Source organism: Gobio gobio (genome assembly GCF_949357685.1).
Source record: "Gobio gobio genome assembly, chromosome: 2".
NCBI classification, from domain to species: Eukaryota; Metazoa; Chordata; class Actinopteri; order Cypriniformes; family Gobionidae; genus Gobio; species Gobio gobio.
The window spans coordinates 14,050,696-14,075,197 of NC_137098.1; the positions used below are offsets into that span (position 1 = coordinate 14,050,696).

General features: G+C 37.1%; 1 protein-coding gene across 1 annotated transcript; it reads left to right on the forward strand.

Moving 5' to 3' along the window:
- Positions 1 to 603: 603 nt before the first annotated feature.
- On the forward strand, positions 604 to 20,237 carry nsun6 (NOP2/Sun RNA methyltransferase 6). The gene is made up of 12 exons (XM_079842724.1): positions 604 to 692; positions 984 to 1,063; positions 1,421 to 1,567; positions 4,056 to 4,129; positions 4,855 to 4,961; positions 5,222 to 5,375; positions 5,455 to 5,536; positions 11,625 to 11,744; positions 12,126 to 12,267; positions 12,809 to 12,990; positions 17,360 to 17,485; positions 19,855 to 20,237. The coding sequence occupies exons 2-12, from the start codon at positions 989 to 991 to the stop codon at positions 20,062 to 20,064; spliced, it is 1,419 nt and encodes a 472-aa protein (XP_079698850.1). The 5' UTR covers positions 604 to 692; positions 984 to 988; the 3' UTR covers positions 20,065 to 20,237.
- The last annotated feature ends 4,265 nt before the right edge of the window (positions 20,238 to 24,502 follow it).

The following is a 24,502-nucleotide window of genomic DNA, read 5'->3' on the forward strand; positions in this document are numbered from 1 at the left end:
GAAAAAACAGGTGCAAGACTGTATTTAACTTTGTGAAGCACAGCAAATGACAAAAGCAAATCTGTTCCTCTCAGGTTTCTGTTATGCATTTGCAAGCACGGTGCAGTGTTTAGATGCAATCATTCTGGAGTTAACTGAGTTTTATTGCTTCTCCAAGTCTGAGAATATCTAGTTAAATTATTTGTGTGTGTATGTGTATATATATATATATGTGCATACATACATAAACACACACATACAAAAGTCCCTTAGACTAGAAGCAATACAATTAATTTTACTAGATATACTCAAGACACATATTTAAAATCCAAAAGTCCCTTAGACCTGGAGAAGCAATAAAACTCGGTTAACTCCAGAATTATATATATATACATCTCAATATTATTTAAACTAATTAAATATTATAAAATAGTTTATTCTGCCAAAATCTTAGAATAATTAGACTGGTGTCCGGACAGTTTGTTCGATTTGCATCATTTTTTTTTTTAATAGAAGATTTTTTTTATTGCAGGTTTATGGTAATTAGGATTGATCGAATCAATGTGAGAAGAAGCCTGATATCTTTATCTTCACCCCCTAGCGGTTTTGCCAAGGAAACAGTAGATGGCGGTAAGTGCATTCGCCGCGAATGCGCTAAAATAAAAAGAAGAAGAACTAAAATAATTCTGTTTACTTCTGGTTAAAATTAGCCGGTAAGAGCTCAAACGTATACGCGCTTATGTCCGTTTGTTTAAGAAACATGCACAAATGACAAATGTGTTGCTTTGAAATAACGCAAAAATAGTTCGCACGTGGTCTTTATTTACTGCTCGAGAGACTCTTGTTTCCTGTTGATTTCTTTCTAACTTAGTTGTTTTTGAACACAGGAACGCGTATACTGGTTTAACTTGTTATTCCATGGCAATGTGAAAGACTCTAGGACTGATTTACTTGTTTTACAACTAACTTAATACTAATGTCTTTTTTATGTTTCCTCACATGAGACACGATGTCAGTTTTCCCTCAGCTTTCCATGAAGCCAGAAGTGCGAGAACATCTTAGCAATGTTTATACAAGGAAAGAGGTTGGCACTTTAAGTCAAACCCATGTTAAAACATGTTGTTTTTTTCTTCCAAATTAATTATATGGAAATGTTGGTTATACTTTATTTTAAGGTGATGTTGTTAAAGTGTAATTACACAAACGAGTACAGAGTAATATTAATTAACAACTATACATGTACTTACTGTAGAGTTAGTGTTAGTTGCTTGCAATTATGCATAATTTACTATTATTGCTATACTAAGTACATGTAACGTGTCACAAATAAAGTGTTATCGAAATGTTCTGCCTTCTCACGACAGACAAAGTTTACAATATGACATTTAAAAAGACAGTGGCATGTCTGTTCTCATATCTTTTCTTGTGTGTTTGTTTTTAGATGGTGTCTGAGCATGATAAAGATGAGGTGTTTGAAGCTCTGCTGTCCTGTCTGTCTCATCCACCCTTGTTCACCTGTCTGAGAGCCAGCACACACCTGCACCCACTACAGGAGATTCAGCATAGATTGGAGCAACATTTAGCACAGGTGTGTGTTTGTATGTGCATACAGACAGGGCCGGCCCAAGCCCTTATGGGGCCCTAAGCAGAATTTTATTTGGGGGCCCCTCTGTGCCACCAATACGATTGACTATTGCCAAATCTTGATAATTCACACACCCAGTATCAATGTTAGAAGTTGTCGCTGTGTTGCTTACATCATGTCTGCCTGTCATGTTTTTACCCTTACACAGTTTTTAATTGTGACAGTAGCAAACCCACAAGAGTGGTCAGGTGTTAATATTCAAAGCCTTACAGTACTACAGTTCAGACTGGGATATGTACTCCCCCCCCCCCCCCCCCCCCCTTTTTTTTTTTTAAGTAGCCTAGTCTCTTATGCTGAATATGCTCACTTTCCCCAGGATTCTTAGACGGTTAAAAAGGACAGCATTTCTCTTAAATAGAAAGCTTTCAAAGAATCCTAAAAATATTGTAATATAAAAACTGATAATCATAAATGTGTCTTGAGCATCATATCCTCATATGAGAATGATTTGTGATCATTGATGATGATAAATTCAGCTTTGATCACAGAAATACATTACACTTTACTATATATTCACATAGAAAACAGCTGTTTCACATTATAATAATATTTCACAATATTACTGTTTTTTGATCAAATGAATGCAGCCTTGATTAGCAGAAGAGACTTCTTTTAAAAACAAGAAATGTTGATTTCTTTCAACTATTAAACAGAGCTTTTATTTTGGCGGAAATAAAATGTTATTTTTTGCATTCCATTCGACTGTGTAGAAAGAACCTTTTTATTTTCTAAATAAAAACATCCAAAATGTAGGCTACACAACTTATAATTCCAAGGGGACGATATAGCACTCGCAGAAAAACATCTACTGAGAAACTGGAAGCTATGCTGTAGCCTACTCCAAGACATGCGTTCAGAACGTCAGAGATATTCGCACTAGGGGTGTAACGATACACTCGTGTCACGATTCGATATGTATCTCGATACTGAACTCGTGATACGATATGTATCCCGATATGTAGCCAAAATCAAGAGTGTTTTTTAATTTTGTCCTTTTTTATTATTATTATGAAAATAATAATATTATTAGTGTAACCTATTATTGTCAGGACCCAACAAATATTTCCCCATTGCATTATTATACATTATATTCAACATTATATATAGTTGTTTAATGTAATAATGTCACTGAATCTAATCACTAATTAGTCACAAAACTTTCAATGCAGGCAGCATCTCTCCCGGTGTTCGCTATGTCCCGCCTCTCCTGCTATTAATGCACTATACATATAGAATAAACCATCTAAAATGCTTTGAATAATCATGCTAGTAAAACTAAATGTGATCTGGTGATTTAAATGATGTTTGCGCTTTCACTTTGAAGAGTGCCGTTCCGGCAGCGCGTGCACTTCAGATGATCAATGCAATCATTCACAGTTCTCATCACAAGAAAGCGTGTCAAAATGACCAGTCAAACTGTAAATGTTTAGATCATCCAAGAATTTTAATTCTGCATTTACTCCCTATCATGTTGTTTTCGCGCGTTACGCAATCATTTGAACGTCCGTGTTTGTTTACTACAGTCCGTGTTTACTAAATCCATCCGATTTTCTCGCACTTTGGACTGCAGTGCTGTCAGAATCAATCCGTGCATATATTAGAAAACTTAACATTTTGCAGTTTATTTAGTAATTGTTTAAGGCCATTTTGCGATTTCAATAAACATAAAATAACATACAGCAAAAAGTAATTTAATGTGCTCTTGGGGGGCCCCTGGTAGCCAAGGGGCCCTAAGCAGCCGCTTAGTTCGCTTATGCCTTGGGCCTTGGGCCGGCTATGCATACAGATGTTGTCTTACTATGGAAGCTTGTTTCCGCCACGGAATAAAAAAAGGTAATTGCGTCTTTTAAAATCAATTCTGAGAGAAGAAACACTCAGAATTGCTAGATATAAACTCGCAATTCTCAGAAGTCTGAATTGTAAGATATAAAGTCACAATTTACTTTTTTTTTTTGTTATTTTGTGGTAAAAATAAAAACAAAACAGAATTGCGAGATGTAAGCTCAGAATTATGAGGATCACTTTTCAAAATTTTTATGAAAACAGTATGGATTGCAAGATATAAAATTGCAATTGTGAAGAAAAAGTCAGAATAGTGAGATACTATCACAGCTAAAAAAGAAAAGAAAAGCCCTATACTATAAGTAAAAATTATACCTATATTATAAACATTTTATATTTTTTTTGTTTGCATCAAAAATCATATATACATATATACATCCACTAAAAATCACTTTGGTTGCTTAAAAGTAATTCGATTTTTTTTTTTTTGGTTGTCACTATATGGTGCTGTGAATCAATTAGTGTAACTAAAAGCATGAGTCTTGTGTGAAGCGTTGATTAAAATGTATATTTAAATATATTTTTATTCTGAATGATTTTCGGCACCTTTTTTTAATGATCTCAATGTCAATGTCATGTCTTTTTGCAGCAGAAAATAGCTCCAGCTGTTTACAATTACCCACAGCTTCCAGATGTTCTACTGCTTCCAGTCCACGGCCCTAGGTATGCTGAGAATGTAGTGGAATATTAGAAAATGCTTGTATAATCGTGCTTATTGTTTTTAAAATTGTAATTGTGTTTAAGGTCTAACATGATGATGAGAGAAGCTTAAAGGGTTAGTTCACTCATGCCGTTCCACATCTGTAAGACCTCCGTTCATCTTCGGAACACAAATTAAGATATTTTTGTTTAAATCCGATGGCTCAGTGAGGCCTGCATAGTCAGCAATGACATTTCTCTCTCTTTAAGATTCATTAATGTACTAAAAACATATTTAAATCAGTTCATGCGAGTACAGTGGTTCAATATTAATATTATAAAGTGATGAGAATATTTTTGGTGCGCCAAAAAAACGAAATAACGACTTCTATAGTGATAACCGTGATAACCGATTTCAAAACACTGCACAACATGAAGCTTCGGAGCGTTATGAATCAGCGTGTCGAATCATGATTCGGATCACGTGCCAAACTGCTGAAATCACGTGACTCCGAACCGCTGATTCTATATGCTGATTCATAACGCTCCGAAGCTTCAAATAGGCCATCACATTGCTGGCTATGCAGGCCTCACTGAGCCTTTGGATTTCAACACAAATATCTTAATTTGTGTTCCGAAGAGGAACAGGTGTGGAACGGCATGAGGGTAAGTAATAAATTACATTATTTTCATTTTTTGGGGGGGGGGAATTAAGGGGCTATTCACACAGAAGGCATTCTGTTCTGCAGGCATGTGGAATTGCTGACCTCTGAAGTTATAGTTGGCGCTCAGTGTGGCAATGCTGTTCTTCGAGGTGCTCACGTATTCACGCCTGGCATCCTCAGCACGCCAAAGTGTGAGCAACACATACACGTCACTTTGCTATGGAAGCTTGTTTCTGCCACAGAATAGAACATTTTAAAAGATAATTAGGAGTTTACATCTTGCAATTCTGAAATAAACGCACAATTGCGAGTTATAAAGTCAGAATTGTGAGATATAAAAACAGTATTGCATGATATAAAGTCAGATTTGTGAGTCAGATTCTGACTTTAACTCACAATTGTGACTTTATTTCATGCAATTCATCCATTTGTGTGTCTTTATGTTTTTCAGACATGAAAGTGGGCGACATGGTGTCTGTGTTCTCTGATGTTGAGGGAAAGTGCACACGTGGAGCCAAAGAGTTCAAGGGCAAGAAGGTATTTCTGGGCAATGGGATTTCTGAGGTGGATCGCTCAGAATTATTCTGCTCAGATGGACCTGTCAAGTGAGTCAAGTTCTCTTTTTTTACCCTGTTGAAAGCCAATTCACTTTAACATGCATGGATGTGTGTCTCTGTCACTCAGGGGAGTTGCGATTAGAATGACAGAGCCTCTCTATCAAAGTCCTTCCTTTGATGGTGTTCTTACAGATGAGGTCTTTCTCCAGGTAACCTTAATGTTTCTGCGTCTCAGATAACTACAGTTCCTAGTAGCCATTACCATTGTTAACAAATAATATACAGTATACACTATATGGACAAAAGTATAGTAAATAATAATGCTTCAGCATACCAATACATTTTGGACAATGCTATGCTTCCAACTTTGTGGGAAAAGTTTGGGGTAGGCCATTTTCTATTACAGCATAATTCTCCAGTGCACAAAGAAAGATCCATAAAGACATGGTTGGATGAGTTTGGTGTGGAAGCCCTGACCTCAACCCCATTGAACACCTTTGGGTTGAGCTGGAATGGAGATTACAAGCCAGGCCTTCTCGTCCAACATCAGTGCCTGCTCTACCGAATGAATGGGCAAAAATTCCCACAGAAACACTCAAATCTTGTGAAAAGTATTCCCAGAAGAGTGGAAGCTGTTATACAGTGCATCCGGAAAGTATTCACAGCGCTTCACTTTTTTCACAGACTTTGCCATGACACTCAAAATTGAGCTCAGGTGCATCCTGTTTCCACTGATCATCCTTGAGATGTTTCTACAGCTTGATTGGAGTCCACCTGTGGTAAATTCTGTTTACTTAACATGATTTGGAAAGGCACACACCTGTCTATATAAGGTTCCACAGTTAACAGTGCATGTCAGAGCAAAAACCAAGTCATGAAGTCCAAGGAATTGTATGTAGACCTCCAAGACAGGATTGTATCGAGGCAAAGATCTGGGGAAGGGTACAGAAAAAGTTATGCAGCATTGAAGGTCCCAATGAGCACAGTGGCCTCCATCATCCTTAAATGGAAGTAGTTTGGAACTACCAGGACTCTTCCTAGAGCTGGAAGAGCCAAACTGAGCGATCGGGGGAAAAGGGCCAAAGTCAGGGAGATGACCAAGAACCTGATGGTCACTCTGACAGAGCGTTTTTCTGTGGAGAGAGGAGAATCTTCCAGAAGAACAACCATCTCTGCAGCACTTCACCAATCAGGCCTGTATGGTAAAGCGACCAGGAGAAAGCCACTCCTCAGTAAAAGGCACATGCCAGCCTGGCTGGAGTTTGCCAAAAGGCACCTGAAGGACTCTCAAGGCCAATTTATACTTCTGCGTCGAGTGCACGCAGAGGGTACGGCGTACCCTACGCATAGACGCGTTGGATACGCCGTAGCCTGACGCGCACCTCTCCAAAAATGTAACAACGCGTCAATTCTACGCGGACCGCAAGCGCTGTGATTGGTCTGCCAGAACCCTTCCCTCACGTCAATAAATAAATAAAAAATCTGCGATAGGAGTGTGTGTGTGTGTGTCAAGAAATGGGATGATAGTTCCTTACGACTGCTATAACACAATATTTTGCAGTCCAGCGATTCTTTATGGTAGTAAATAAATACATAGATCCGCTGAGTATAGTTTATTTATTTTCTCATTAAAACCAAAGATGTTAATCAGTAATTGTATACCATGAACAGGGACACATTAGGGTATATTTCGTGAATGAAGTCTCCGCAACAGCAATCGATTGCTCGAGCCACAGCTGCTGAAAACAGCGGCCACGAGCTCTGCATGATTTCACAAACACATTCCAGCGCCAGATCGCCTTATTTAACTTTACTAATCAACTAGAGATGCTTAATTTGTATTAGATACAACAACTCAAGCTGCAAGAAAAGACGCTCTCTCACTGCTGCTGATACTCCGACATGAATGCACAGTAACAAACTGCTTCTTCTTCGGCTGTTGTCTTGATTACACCAACATGCCCGAGGACACTGCCTACTAGCTCCTGCATGTGGAATTGCACATTGACGCAGACAACAGCGCAGAAGTATAAATGCTCACGACGGCGTCGGCTACGCGCGTAGCCTATGGCGTACACTACGGCGTACTCTCGACGCAGAAGTATAAATGGGCCTTTAGACCATGAGAAACAAAATTCTCTAGTCTGATGAAACAAAGATTGAACTCTTTGGCCTGAATGACAAGCGAAACCAGGAACTGGTCTGGAGGAAACCAGGAACCGCTCATCACCTGACCAATACCATCCCTACAGTGAAGCATGGTGGTGGCAGCATCATGCTGTGGGGATGTTTTTCAGCGGCGGGAACTGGGAGACTAGTCAGGATCGAGGGAAAGATGAATGCAGAAATGTATAGAGACATCCTTGATGAAAACCTGCTCTAGAGCGCTCTGGACCTCAGACTGGGGTGACAGTTCATCTTCCAACAGGACAACGACCCTAAGCACACAGCCAAGATAACAAAGGAGTGGCTACGGGACAACTCTGTGAATGTCCTTGAGTGGCCCAGCCAGAGCCCAGACTTGAATCCGATTGAACATCTCTGGAGAGATCTGAGAATGGCTGTGCACCGATGCTCCCCATCCAACCTGATGGAGCTTGAGAGGTCCTGCAAAGAAGAATGGGAGAAACTGCCCCAAAATAGGTGTGCCAAGTGTGTAGCATCATACTCAAAAAGACTTGAGACTGTTATTGGTGCCAAAGGTGCTTCAACAAAGTATTGAGCACGAGCAGAGGATGTGAATACATGTACATGTGATTTTTTTTTATTTTTTATTTATTTTTATTTTTTTATACATTTGCAAAGATTTCAAACAAACTTATTTGTTTGGTATTGTGAGGTATTGTTTGTAGAATTTTGAGGAAAAGAATAAATTTAATCCATTTAGGAATAAGGCTGTAACAACAAAATGTGGAAAAAGTGAAGCGCTGTGAATACTTTCCGGATGCACTGTAGCTGCAAAAGGTAGACTCCATATTAATCATATTAATGTTTAAGTACCGTATTTAGCATATGATATCATTATTACATTCCCTGTCCCTGTTGATGTGATGGTCAGGTGTCCCAGTACTTTTGTCTATATGTTGTATGTGAATGTATTGCATATGTATTGTTGCAGATTCTGCAAGGGATATTTGAGCACGACTGTGTGTGTGTGAGAGAGTGAGAGAGAAGCATGTGTGAATTGCCTGCATCTTTGCAGCATCATTCACCTAAAAGTGAAGCTGCAAGTTTTAAAAAACCCTCGTTGCTGAGAAGTAAATTTAGCAGCGATTCACAATAGTTAAGCTATTTTAAGTCGCAGGGCAAGAGTCTGTGCTCCTGAATGTTTCTGTGTTTTTGCAGCACAATCTCTGTGTGAGAGCGATTATATGTGTATCCTTTTAGTCCAATTCATATAAACAGACACTTTTCTATGTGTTCAAACACCCAATTTTCCATAAGTACTTTTTATGTTTTGTTTTTAACTGTAATAATTATTTGTATACATTATATAACGGTATACAGTTACATTTCTTACTTCATTTTGCAATTATTTTGCATCACCTTCACCTGACATATTGGTCGCACCACCTGACATGATAAGTTGAATCAGCCTCATCATTACTCAAAAATGTCAAATTATCTAATATTTATGGGAGGGTGACTAACATTGTTACTGCATCAAAGGGGTCCTCTGGGGTCTTCTGTGTGATGTCATATGCTGTCACATGTTTTTCTTAAAGTCACATTGCTTAAAATGTTTTTAGGATGGTCGCCCTCCCTGACATTTGGAGAAGTACATTTTTCGGACAAAAGAGTAATGGAATAGTTTTGAGGACTGATACACTATTTTCCCTCATTTATAAGGAATTTAACGTAAAATCATGTCAAACTATTTAAGAAAACTGAGAAAATGAACCTTTTTATTGCAGTTTTGTTTTCTGCTTGTCGCACCACCTAACATTTTTGATCTTTCAAACACCATAACTCAAAAAGTCAATTAAATAAAAAAAAAAAATGAAAAGGGTTTCTTATATAGGAAATATTGTAGATCAATTGGATATATGACATGTATTTATTAAAATTCTTTTTAAGGAAAATAATGAATTCGGACACAAAAAATACATGTCATGTCATTGACCCATTAATTATATTATATTATATTATATTATATTATATTATATTATATTATATTATATTATATTATATTATATTATATTAATTATATTATATTGTATTAATTATATTATATTAATTATATTATATTATATTGTATTAATTATATTATATTATATTATATTAATTATATTATATTTATTAATTATATTATATTATATTATATTTGTTTTGGAGAAATCTTTTGAAAAAAAAAAAACCTTGTTGTATGTACTGTGCTAGATTAACTGAGACTAGTTACAGCACTTGTATGCTGTTGCCCTCTTGTTGGTCTCATTGCTTCTATTGTTCTCATCATTTGTAATTTGTCTTGGACAAAAACGTCTGCTAAATGATTAAATGCAAATTTTAGTTTTATTAACTTTAGTACTTCAATTACATTTCCTGAATGTTTCTGTATTTGTGCAGCACAATCTCTGTGTGAGAGCGATATATGTGTGTGTCTGTGTGTGTTTTAAATCACACCTTCCAGCCATGTACAGTGAGGAAAATAAGTATTTGAACACCCTGCTATTTTGCAAGTTTCCCACTTAGAAATCATGGAGGGGTCTGAAATTGTCATTGTAGGTGCATGTCCACTGTGAGAGACATAATCTAAAATAAAAAAAATCCAGAAATCACAATGTATGATATTTTAACTATTTATTTGTATGATACAGCTGCAAATAAGTATTTGAACACCTGAGAAAATCAATGTTAATATTTGGTACAGTAGCCTTTGTTTGCAATTACAGAGGTCAAACGTTTCCTGTAGTTTTTCACCAGGTTTGCACACATTGCATGAGGGATTTTGGCCCACTCCTCCACACAGATCTTCTCTAGATCAGTCAGGTTTCTGGCCTGTAGCTGAGAAACACGGAGTTTGAGCTCCCTCCAAAGATTCTCTATTGGGTTTAGGTCTGGAGACTGGCTAGGCCACGCCAGAACCTTGATATGCTTCTTACAGAGCCACTCCTTGGTTATCCTGGCTGTGTGCTTCGGGTCATTGTCATGTTGGAAGACCCAGCCTCGACCCATCTTCAATGCTCTAAATGAGGGAAGGAGGTTGTTCCCCAAAATCTTGCAATACATGGCCCCGGTCATCCTCTCCTTAAGACAGTGCAGTTGCCCTGTCCCATGTGCAGAAAAACACCCCCAAAGCATGATGCTACCACCCCCATGCTTCACAGTAGGGATGGTGTTCTTGGGATGGTACTCATCATTCTTCTTCCTCCAAACACGTTTAGTGGAATTATGACCAAAAAGTTCTATTTTGGTCTCATCTGACCACATGACTTTCTCCCATGACTCCTCTGGATCATCCAAATGGTCAACTTAAGACGGGCCTTGACATGTGCTGGTTTTAGCAGGGGAACCTTCCGTGCCATGCATGATTTCAAACCATGAGGTCTTAGTGTATTACCAACAGTAACCTTGGAAACGGTGGTCCCAGCTCTTTTCAGGTCATTGACCAGCTCCTCCCGTGTAGTTCTGGGCTGATTTCTCACCTTTCTTAGGATCATTGAGACCCCACGAGGTGAGATCTTGCATGGAGCCCCAGTCCGAGGGAGATTGACAGTCATGTTTAGCTTCTTCCATTTTCTAATGATTGCTCCAACAGTGGACCTTTTTTCACCAAGCTGCTTGGCAATTTCCCTGTAGCCCTTTCCGGCCTTGTGGAGGTGTACAATTTTGTCTCTAGTGTCTTTGGACAGCTCTTTGGTCTTGGCCATGTTAGTAGTTGGATTCTTACTGATTGTATGGGGTGGACAGGTGTCTTTATGCAGCTAATGACCTCAAACAGGTGCATCTAATTTAGGATAATAAATGGAGTGGATGCGGACATTTTAAAGGCAGACTAACAGGTCTTTGAGGGTCAGAATTCTAGCTGATAGACAGGTGTTCAAATACTTATTTGCAGCTGTATCATACAAATATATAGTTAAACAATCATATATTGTGATTTCTGGATTTTTCTTTTTTTTAGATTATGTCTCTCACAGTGGACATGCACCTACGATGACAATTTCAGACCCCTCCATGATTTCCAAGTGGGAGAACTTGCAAAATAGCAGGGTGTTCAAATACTTATTTTCCTCACTGTATACATACAAATCGAGGTGTCTTTGTGAATTGATAAGTTTGCATTTTCTCATACAGAACCTGCCGTCAGTGGTCGTGGGGCATGTTTTAGGACCTCGTCCTGGAGAGCGAATCCTTGACATGTGTGCTGCCCCTGGAGGAAAGACGACACACATTGCTTCACTTATGGGAAACCAGGCAAGTGTGTTTTAGCAATTCTGTGAGGACAGTTTTTAAATGTCCTAGAAACAAAAAGCTATAATAATTTGTAAAAATACTACAACTCTTAAAATGAAAAGGTATATCTTTTTTTTTATTACTTATAACTTAATGTAATCACGACAACCTTTTTTCTGTAATCCTTATTTTACCATTACATTTTGACAAGGAAACGTAGTCATAGATGAAAATGAACACACTTAACTAATTAAGGTTTCATTTGTTATTATTAGTTAACATGAACTAACAGTGAAGTTGTTAGTTCATTTTAGCTAATGCATTAATTTATGTTAACAAATGTGTCCTTGTTGTAAATTGTCACCACCAACTCACATATATTTGCTGTGTCTCTCACCACAGGGTACTGTTGTGGCTTTGGACAAAATTCGATCCAAAATGGAAAAGATCATTCAGAATGCAAAGATGCTGAAGTTGGACTGTATTAAAGCATATTGCTGTAACAGCATAAATGCAGTGAGCTCTGACCCCGCTCAGGAATACAGTGCAGGTAAGCCTCCATAGTTTTTTCTTTCTACTAATAGCGTAACACTGTTTCACACATGATGAATTCTTGCAACATGCAAGGTTATTCATGTGATCTACTGACAGCCTTGTCAATGGATAATGAACAAATACTGTAGTATATACTAATCAAATCAAATATTTGACCATGATTTGAAATTCAACAAAAACAGTAATATTAAGAATATTATGACAATTTATAATAACTATTTTCTATTTGAATATATTTCAAAATATCAAAGTTGATCAACTGATCAAAGTTGAATTATCAGCATCATTACATTAGTCTTCAGTGTCACATGATCCTTCAGAAATCTTCCTAATATGCTGATTTGCTTATTATTATATTTGTGATCAAATAAATACAGTCTTGGTGAGCATAAGAGACTTCTTTCAGAAACATTGAAACAATCTTAATCATGCCAAACATTTGACCATCAAGTGTATTATTTATAAAGTAGTTTAATTTCAGTTTAGGTTAGATTTTCAGATGAACATAACGCATATTTACTTTTTTGTAGACTTACTAATTGCAACTTTGTGTATATTTGTTGATGGTCCCCCATATCCTGAGGAGAGTTTTGACCGGATATTATTAGACGCTCCGTGCAGTGGACTTGGTCAAAGGCCCAACATGACCTACAGCTGGAGTCTGAAAGAAGTCTGCTCCTACCAGCCTCTACAGAGGAAACTCCTCACTACGGTAATACAAGACAATAATTATATACATAATTAGGACTACATAAAATATGTTTTATTTAAATAATTAACAGATTAACAATACAAAACAAAAAAACTGCAACAAGTAGTAGTATACGCTTATTTTTGTCACACGCTCCACATACGGAAACTGAGACAGAAAGCGCATCCTATTTTTTTTTCTTTATTTTACAAAAGCACAGTGTTTTTTGTGTGTACTCAAATTACAGTAAACTCTTTATTAATATTTATTATATTTTTAGTATACTTTTAAAAAAATGTTTTAGTAATTTTTAGTAATTGTTTTAGTTAACATTTAATATGTTTTCAAATGTATAGTTTTTCAATATTTCTATTTAGCTGTAAATTATTTTTATTTTTGCCTACAAGACAAGACAACCGCTGGCTCTGCACCAATATGCCTAAACTAGTTCAGACTTATACGCCCTCCAGAAGTTTGCGTTCTGCAAGTGAACGACGCCTTGATAGCACGAAATCACTTTATATATTATATTATATTATATTATATTATATTATATTATATTATATTATATTGTATTATATTATATTATATTATATTATATTATATTATATTATATTATATTAATTATATTATATTAATTACATTATATTTGTTTTGGAGAAATCTTTTGAAAAAAAAAAAAACCTTGTTGTATGTACTGTGCTAGATTAACTGAGACTTGTTACAGCACTTGTATGCTGTTGCCCTCTTGTTGGTCTCATTGCTTCTATTGTTCTCATCATTTGTTTCGTTTTGGATAAAAGCGTCTGCTAAATGATTAAATGCAAATTTTAGTTTTAGTTTTATTAATTTTATTAAGGAAGTACTTCAATTTCAACTTTTTTTATTACAGTTAGTTGCCAAGGCAATATTTCTAATTATCGTTTTAGTTTTTACGTTTAACATCTAATATTTATATTTTATTTCAGCTTTATTTCAATTTAATCCTGCACACTATCGATACTTGCAAAAGATGTCTCAACTTTTTATTGGCAATGTTTCGGTCTCATGACCTTCATCAGGCATATACAAATCATGTTACTCAAACTCCATCACATTTAAAAAGATATCATGACCAATCAGTGCAGCGAACTATTGATTAGTAATCACGCTCAATGACTGAATATATCATTAGCAAAATCATTAGCACCCCAATATCATATATATATATAATATACAGGGAGTGCAGAATTATTAGGCAAATGAGTATTTTGACCACATCATCCTCGTTATGCATGTTGTCTTACTCCAAGCTGTATAGGCTGGAAAGCCTTCTACCAATTAAGCATATTAGGTGATGTGCATCTCTGTAAGGAGAAGAGGTGTGGTCTAATGACATCAACACCCTATATCAGGTGTGCATAATTATTAGGCAACTTCCTTTCCTTTGGCAAAATGGGTCAAAAGAAGGACTTGACAGGCTCAGGAAAGTCAAAAATAGTGAGATATATTGCAGAGGGATGCAGCAGTCTTAAAATAGCCAAGCTTCTGAAGCGTGATCATCGAACAATCAAGCGTTTCATTCAAAATAGTCAACAGGGTCGCAAGAAGCGTGTGGAAAAACCAAGGCGCAAAATAACTGCCCGTGAACTGAGAAAAGTCAAGCGTGCAGCTGCCAAGATGCCACTTGCCACCAGTTTGGCCATATTTCAGAGCTGCAACATCACTGGAGTGCCCAAAAGCACAAGGTGTGCAATACTCAGAGACATGGCCAAGGTAAGAAAGGCAGAAAGTCGACCACCACTGAACAAGACACACAAGCTGAAACGTCAAGACTGGGCCAATAAATATCTCAAGACTGATTTTTCTAAGGTTTTATGGACTGATGAAATGAGAGTGAGTCTTGATGGGCCAGATGGATGGGCCCGTGGCTGGATTGGTAAAGGGCAGAGAGCTCCAGTCCGACTCAGACGCCAGCAAGGTGGAGGTGGAGTACTGGTTTGGGCTGGTATCATCAAAGATGAGCTTGTGGGGCCTTTTCGGGTTGAGGATGGAGTCAAGCTCAACTCCCAGTCCTACTGCCAGTTTCTGGAAGACACCTTCTTCAAGCAGTGGTACAGGAAGAAGTCTGCATCCTTCAAGAAAAACATGATTTTCATGCAGGACAATGCTCCATCACACGCGTCCAAGTACTCCACAGCGTGGCTGGCAAGAAAGGGTATAAAAGAAGAAAATCTAATGATATGGCCTCCTTGTTCACCTGATCTGAACCCCATTGAGAACCTGTGGTCCATCATCAAATGTGCGATTTACAAGGAGGGAAAACAGTACACCTCTCTGAACAGAGTCTGGGAGGCTGTGGTTGCTGCTGCACGCAATGTTGATGGTGAACAGATCAAAACGCTGACAGAATCCATGGATGGCAGGCTTTTGAGTGTCCTTGCAAAGAAAGGTGGCTATATTGGTCACTGATTTGTTTTTGAATGTCAGAAATGTATATTTGTGAATGTTGAGATGTTATATTGGTTTCACTGGTAAAAATAAATAATTGAAATGGGTATAAATTTGTTTTTTGTTAAGTTGCCTAATAATTATGCACAGTAATAGTCACCTGCACACACAGATATCCCCCTAAAATAGCTAAAACTAAAAACTACTTCCAAAAATATTCAGCTTTGATATTAATGAGTTTTTTTGTGTTCATTGACAACATGGTTGTTGTTTAATTATTAATGTTGTAAAATTAATCCTCAAAAATACAACTTGCCTAATAATTCTGCACTCCCTGTATATATTAGTTTGTAATAATTGTAAGTCATAACAAAAAAACTATTATAACATCAAATTAAATAATGCTTCATCATTCATGCCCATAGGTGATAAAGTCTGAAAGTCCTCTTTCCCACGCACCTATCTATTACCTACAGGTGTTTTATCTCAAGACCAGTCAAGACCACAACTGCAAGGATATCACTAAATTGCCGGTGCATTGTCTGATTTAACATCATTAATGTAATTTGATGTAAAAACTACTGCTTAATAATGCAATCAAAAACTTCTTTGTAATGTGATTTTTTTTTTTTTTTTACTGTGTTGCCTCATAAATGCCCAACATTAATATAAATGCCCAAAAAATTCTGAGATTTAGTTTTTTAATATAACATAGAATATAATTAAACAATGATGTAAGAAAGCTGTTTTCATGAATATAAGTGTGATTGCAAATGATACTGATTTATACAAACGTTCAATAAGCAAGAAGTTAAAGCAGCACTAGGTAGGTTTTGCTCTCGGGGTCCCCCTACAGTTGGGAAACAGTATTGTCCTCTACTACTGTCATAAACTCTGTCATCCTACATCAGGGGATGCATCGCATGTGCATTTGTTGACATGACAACTATGATAGCCCTGAACACTGCAGGAGGAGTTTACATTCAGGTGTTCTGCTTGCGTCGCGTGTGAAATGTCTTCATCCCAGGTACAGTGGCATATGTTTCAGCATGTCATATGAATATAATTTCATGGGTTTTATTTTTTTTTTTTCAAACGCCAAATGATCGCGATGCTCACGTTTACAAGCCAGCGTCATTATAGTAGTCTAGTCTATTGGTTACCGTTTTACAGAATCTATATGATACTTCAATGTTTGAGTGGTAGGTAATAACCATATATCGTCAATATAATATCAAGCTACTATAGATGAATCTTCAAATTTGAAAAATCGATTTGCATTATAGCTTGAGGCAAAACAAATAAAGGAAGTGACGTATATGCCGTAAAGCAGTCAAATTTTGTAGTTCTTTTTTTTTCTCGGGTTACTACCCGAAACCCGAAGTTTAAAAGTACGATTAAAAACGATACAGACCCCGTCAGGCTATGGCAGACGTGTCATTCAACCTATTGTAAGTCGATGTATCATCACAAGAGTCTTGAAAATATATTATAAAGGTTGAAAAGTTACCTAGTGCTGCTTTAATATTAAATGACACATTTTAAAGTGTCTTTGCTAATTCTGCAACATTTCCTTATTAAATGAATCAGCTGCTTTGAACAAATCAGTTGAATAAATGATTCCGTGACTGTTAAATAATGTTAATGTTAAATTAATCTGAACTTTATTTATGCAGGTTAATAGTACCAATTCAGATGCAACTTCTGTGCCATGAATTTTATTGTCAGTGATTTGATTGGTAACAGCGCTATAGTGACTTACTATTCTAATTGTATTTATTTATTTAATATAAGACATTTATGAATTTAAGGAGTGCTGGTCTGGCCTTGGTCTTGGTCTTGTCTTGGTCTCAACCCCACAAAGTCTCGGCACACGCTGGTCTTGGTTTAGGTGGTCTTGACTACAACACTAGCTAATAGACTATATATTGTCTGTTGTTGATACACTTTTGTGTTGCAGGCTGTGCGTTTGTTAAAGCGGGGCGGTGTTTTGGTGTATAGCACCTGTACTGTGACGCTTGCGGAGAATGAAGAGCAGGTTTCCTGGGCTCTCAAGACATTCCCCTGTTTAACACTAGAACCACAGGTAAGGATGAAAGACATGGATAAAAAAATTTCATAACCCAGAACTGTCAAAACAAATTGAGTAGAGAAAACTTTTGAGTCTAGCTAAAACAGAACAAATATGATATATTCTCAAAAACAGAAAGGAAACAATGAAGTGTCGTTACCGGATCCAAAATGAGGCAAAGGACATTAAAGCAGAAAGGCACCCCAAGTGGCTAACAATTCTGGATCTCTGAATCTTGAGACTGTCATAATCTACATCGTTTTCTTTTGTTGCACAAAAAATGGACAAAATATTTGCTATGGCTCCCCATTCATTTAGCAATTTACCTTACTATAGTGTGTCACACTTTATATTAAATGTCTTTGGCCTGGTTTCACAGACAGGGCTTAGATTAAGCCAGGATTAGGCCTCAGTTAGTACATTAAGTACTGGTGTGCATCTTGAGTCAAAACAATGCTAACACTTGTTCTGTTATTGAGGTGGGATATGGGTAAGGTTAGGGACAGGTTTGGAGGTATGGGTAGATTTAAGGGTGGGTTCAGCTGTAAATGAAGGGTCAACACTGTAATTATTGATGTAATTACAGAAATGAAGTACAGTTGTAATTGCAGGTATTTTTTAAAATATAAGTACAATGTAAAAACATGTATGTACACAATAAGTGCATTGTATCGTATTATTAATTTAAATAGTAGTACATAGTAGTTAAAGACACTTATTATAAAGTGGGACCCTATAGTGTACTCTGCTAAGTAAATGTAGCCTGAGATTGTCACACTCAGATTCTAGTCAGAATATGAGTCTGATACTGCTCCATTGGGCTGTGATTATGGGGCATGTCTCCACCGAAATTCCTCTGCACTCAATTGGATAGACCTACAACCAATCAGAGTAACGGAGTAAGTAACGTATGTTGAGCGACGCATGGCAGTTTACAGACTCAAATCTTTGAATCTTGTTCAGCAAAATTAACAAATCTTTTTTTCAAGTCATTTCGTTAATTTCAGCAGAATATCCGAGTCGTTTTTTCTTTTGTCACTTCACATTTAATCACTTCTGTTCCCTGGAAAGATTAGTTTGCCTCTTGAGTCTTCAGGTTTGAGTCTTTCTTTCACCAGCATTCGTTCTTCTGAATGCCGACGATCCTGAACAGAACCGATGGCATCTAGTGCATGCGCAGTTAACACAAAACGAACTAATCGCTCTCTGAGTCATATTAAAGATTAGTTAAAAAAAACCTGAATTGTTCATGAACGACACATCACTAACACATGTCTGTCTGTACTGCTTTAATACTGTGATATTTTGTAATGTTTAATGCACAAAAAAATGCATAGTTGTCAACAGAACTCAACTGCACACACGCTGGAAAAAGTAGAAGAAGAAGATGAGTGTAAACAATCTTTGCCGGTGTTGTAAATATAATTTAAGGATACACCGAGTACTTTAGCCTGACGGCATCATACTCAGATTCAAACGAATTCAACCCAAGCGCTCTTTGGTGACGTGGATGGTTAATGGTGGTTACTGTCCATCATCGTATAAAGCCCGTCCTGACAATTTGATTGGTCGGAACAGCTTTGGTTCGAGCATAGTCCAGATCGAACTTCCCTACCTCAAATGTTGTGGACGGGGCTAAGTTCGGCTGGCATCCAGGCTAAAGTAAATGTTTAATTACTGTAGTTTATTATACACCGTTTCCCACCCTTGAAAAGCACAGACTCCCACTGCTTGAAAATGCTGGAAAAGCTTTTGAAAATCTAAACACACCCTGATTTCATTATGAAAAGTCTGGGATAAACTGTTGTCTTTCAAATTCTCTCTGCACGTAATAGGATAGCGCTACAACCAAACAGAGCAACGAAGAAGGTGAAGCGGAGCTAGTTGATAGATAGACTTTTGCCGTATACGGTCAGTAAAACTCCGAATGCATCTTCCTTTCTTAAGAATGACTTCAGTGCCATTGTTTGTTCTTTTCTCAAAGAAAAGCTTAACTCCAAGTCTTCCAGAGTCGCGGCCAAAGCCGATTTAAAAGACCCGCTGTTCGTCAGCTTCTTTTTTTACGAGTAGCACGCGGATCCGCTGCAACTCTGCCGTCATAATGTTAAGCCCGTCCACCGACTCTATACACGATGTTATTGGCCTGACCAGAGTTTGTTTTTTCCAGCTCGCAAGCCAACGAAGAGTTGCTAGACGCCCTGGCTGCAAATTACATTTGCTGCTGCTAGGGTGCGTCTAGATTTCTAGGCTACACTTAGGAACTAGTTAGTCTAGAAATGAACTACTCTTTTTTCTAAAAGTGATAAGATTAGTTGGATTGATTGTATGGTTGAGCAAAGGCAGTTTTAGAGTGACTGAAACCTTGTGTTTGTCACCTCTTCCAGGTGCCTCATTTAGGATCAGAGGGGATGCAAGGAGCTGGTCTGTCATGTGACCAACGACGGCTACTACAGAGATTTCGCCCAGAATTAGCATGGAGAGGAGCTCGTTTCGCACATCCCCCTGAGAGCCTCCTACAAAACGCCAACACTGATACTATTGGGTTTTTTATTGCCAAATTTATAAAAAATGGTAAGAAGTGCACACAAGATTAATAGAGAACAACAGGCAGGGTTTTAATTATTAATATGCACACCATTTATCATATCCATTTAATGTATTGTTTTCATGTTTTTTTATGCAATATTGTACATATTCGTAAATATTTGTACAATAGACTGTGGCACAGTGTATTAGATTAAAATAAATTTGTTTATTTGTAAGACTGAAGAATGACTTGATCTATTTATTGTTTCCAAGAAGATGCAGCCTTAGGTGCTCTTTGTTGTGCTCGCCATGAAATTTGTTGAAGAATTGGAGAACGGTTTGATCTTCCGTGAAGTATTTTTTTATTTGTATTTTTTTCTTCGTGATCTAATGATGATTTGAGTCAAATTTTGTCAAGATACAATGAACAGTCTAGAATTAAAAAAGTCTAGTTTGGTGGAAATTGAAACCATGATATGCATTTGACATGACGTGAACTCGAGGGAAAGAGGGGGGAAGAGGGGTAAAATGGTTTATTTATGAACAATTCTATGGGCTACTATAGACTTTAAAGGTCCCGTTCTTCGTGTTTTTTTTGAAGCTTTGATTGTGTTTACAGTGTGCAATATAACGTGTTCATGTTTCGCGTGTAAAAAAACACAGTATTTTTCACACAATTTACTTATCTGTATACCGCTGTTCTCACTGTCCTAAAAACGGCTGGTGATTTCCTTGTTCTATGAAGTCCCTCCTTCAGAAATACGTAACGAGTTCTGATTGTGCCAGCGGTTCCCGTGTTGTGATTCGACCGCAGCTTAGCGCACGTGCCAGCGGTTCCTGTGTTGTGATTCGACAGCTGCTTAGCGCACGTTGGAAAGGTCACGCCTCTTAACGGAGAGATGTATGCATTCAATAATCTCTACAGCGTCCCTGGGAAAGCCAAACAAAGGTGATTTGACTCCTGGATGAAAATAACAGTGTCTCGACGACATGGCGATAAACACACTCAACGCTACACTTCCTTTTCTCCACGCGACCGTCCTCTTCTCCACGTGGGACAGCAACAAGACCGCGCCCCCTTTTTTGCGTATTCTTGTGTGCGGGGGTTAGTCTGTTCTACTGTTCTATACTGACGTAATTACAGAAGGAAGTACCAGGATGTAGTCCAAACCGGCCGTTCGCTGTAGGCTTTGAAAGGGAACTTCTGTTAAATAAAATATCTCGCTTGGCATTGAACTTTGAGCTTTATAATTTTACAGGTATTATTTATGCTCTAACAGCAACATTACACACTAACTAAAGTTTGAACAATGGGATCACGAAGAACGGGACCTTTAAGAGCAGGAAAACAATGACACTAATCTATACAATAGTCTTCGCAAATTTGGTTCTTGGTCCCTAATTGCAACTAATTGCTTAAGTCATATATATTTACGTGTGTGTGTGTGTGTGAACAAAATTTTAAACACAACAACTTTGGTTTTTGCCGCCATTTTTCATGAGCTGAACTCAAAGATCTAAGACTTTTTCTAGCAAGCAATTTTATTTATGTAGCACATTTTTAAACAACAGCTGTTGCCCCAAAGTTCTTTACAGAAATCAAAACATTAAAATCAACATTTATGTTGCATACACCCAAGCAAACACTACTTATTCAAATGCTAAAGAAAATAAATAAGTTTTTAAATCAGAAAATGTTGCGATGCAGAACATCTTTAGATAATACATTTATCTATACCTCTACGTGCTCAATTCTTTGAGAACTTTTATAATAATTAAATAATGACACCCCCATTATGCTTTGTCGACTCATATAGTTGCATGGAGATACATGTTCTGGGGTTCATATTTCAACAATTACACATCAGAAAATGTTGTAATGCAAAATGTATTTATTGAAGACACTTCTCTATACCTCTACGTTGTGTTTTTCTTGAGAACTTTTATAACAATTAAATAATGACACCTCTATTATGCTTTGTCGACTCATATAGTTGTGAATGCAGGTTTAATGTTCTGTGGGTCATATTTCAACAATTACACATCAGAAAATGTTGTAATGAAGAATTTGTTTTTAGAATACACTTCTCTATACATCCACGTAGTGTTTTTCTTGAGAACTTTTATAATAATTAAATAATGACACCTCTATTATGCTTTGTCGACTCATATAGTTGCATGAAGGCACATGTTCTGGGGTTCATATTTCAACAATTACACATCAGAAAATGTTGTGATGCAGAATATCTTTAGATAATACATTTATCTATACCTCTACGTGCTCAATTTTTTGAGAACTTGTATAATAATTAAATAATGACACCTCTATTATGCTTTGTCGACTCATATAGTTGCATGGAGGTGCATGTTCTGGGGGTCATATTTCAACAACTACACATCAGAAAATGTTGTGATGCAGAACATCTTTAGATAATACATTTATCTATACCTCTACGTGCTCAATTCTTTGAGAACTTTTATAATAATTAAATAATGACACCTCTATTATGCTTTGTTGACTCATATAGTTGCATGGAGATACATGTTCTGGGGTTCATATTTCAACAACTACACATCAGAAAATGTTGTGATGCAGAATTTCTGTAGATAATACATTTATCTATACCTCTACGTGCTCAATTTTTTGAGAACTTGTATAATAATTAAATAATGACACCCCCATTATGCTTTGTTGACTCATATAGTTGCATGGAGATGCATGTTCTGGGGTTCATATTTCAACAACTACACATCAGAAAATGTTGTGATGCAGAATATCTTTAGATAATACACTCCTCTATACCTCTACATTGTGTTTTTCTTGAGAACTTTTATAATAATTAAATAATGACACCTCTATTATGCTTTGTCGACTCATATAGTTGCATGGAGGTGCATGTTCTGGGGGTCATATTTCAACAACTACACATCAGAAAATGTTGTGATGCAGAACATCTTTAGATAATACATTTATCTATACCTCTACGTGCTCAATTCTTTGAGAACTTTTATAATAATTAAATAATGACACCTCTATTATGCTTTGTTGACTCATATAGTTGCATGGAGATACATGTTCTGGGGTTCATCTTTCAACAACTACACATCAGAAAATGTTGTGATGCAGAATATCTTTAGATAATACACTCCTCTATACTGCCCTACAAAGGCTAAGTGCAGTAACTACACAAACACTGAAACTGAGAAAAATGGCTTTAAAGTTTTTACACCAGCCAGTCAAACATGTTGTGGGTAGATTAGTGGTAATGCATTCATGTATTGCCTTCTTAGGAAGAAATTTTTTATAGATAAAAACCATGACCACCGATGTGATCTTTGACCCCCAAAATGCAGATACTGCACTCTGCCTTTGGATGACCTTAAACAACTAAAACACTATTGCAAAGGCAAAGTGCAGTATCTACAAACTAAATGTGTTCATCCAACTTTTTTTCATGCATCTTAATACATGTTTATAGTAATAATAGACTTTATATAATACAGAATTTTCATTTTCGGTTGAACTATCCCTTTAATATGGCCATACATCATTTCCTAGAATTAGAGGTTAGAGAGTAAGTTTATTTACGTATTTCTTCTCCCTTTACCCTAACTTCTAAGCTATTCTCAAACATGTACATTTCCTATTTATGCTATCTACACCCTTAAAGCTATAATTAATAATTAAAATGTAATTATTATGTATTCTTAGCTAAAGCTTTACAACAAGCATGGAAGTGATCCAACCAAATCCGAATACATCAGACAGAAGGTTCGGGAAATGGGAAGACTCTTGCTAAGCTTGAGAAAAAAATATTCCATATTCAGTTTTGAAGATGCTGTGAAGCCAAACAATTTTTACAAAGTCATTGATGCAGTGAAAGATGTTGCTGGCTATGATGAAAAGAGCCACTCATAGAAGACACCAAGCCTTGCGTTGAAGTTAGGACACTCACTCAACAAGATCGGTGACATCATTCTCTGCAGGGCCATTGCAGCAGAGGATGATTGTGACATGATGACATGATGTGCAGCTTCTCCACCAGCATCTAGAGAAAAAATCCTCTGATGCTTTTGAAAGCCTAAAAAATCACGAGTCTCCACAAACATATGCAGAACTCGCCAAAGTGACACTTGCACAAGTAATAATCTTTAATAGACGTCGTGCAGGAGAGGTTTCAAAAATGACACTTGAGTGTTTCAGGAAAAGAGACCAGACTGAGCTCCATGATGATATCGCCGTCGTTCTCTCTCCATTTGAGCAAAAAATGTCCAGGCATTTCAGCAGAGTGGAAATAATGGGCAAGAAAGGGAGAAAAGTTGCAATTTTGTTAAACCCTGAACTTGTCAGAGCATTAAAACTTCTTGTGGACAAGAGAGATGCATGTGAAGTAGACAAGAACAACCCATTCCTATTTGGAAGACCCAAGTGCTCACCCACCAGCTTCTTCAGAGGACAGGACTGTATCAGGCTTTTTGCAAGTCACTGTGGCGCACAGCACCCAG

Excerpts from the sequence above, each read along its gene's own strand:
- nsun6 (XM_079842724.1), top strand. The coding sequence starts at position 989 with ATGTCAGTTTTCCCTCAGCTTTCCATGAAGCCAGAAGTGCGAGAACAT. Across the intron at positions 4,130-4,854 it reads CTTCCAGTCCACGGCCCTAG|GCATGTGGAATTGCTGACCT; the intron begins GTATGCTGAGAA and ends TCTGTTCTGCAG. Across the intron at positions 17,486-19,854 it reads GTTTAACACTAGAACCACAG|GTGCCTCATTTAGGATCAGA; the intron begins GTAAGGATGAAA and ends CACCTCTTCCAG.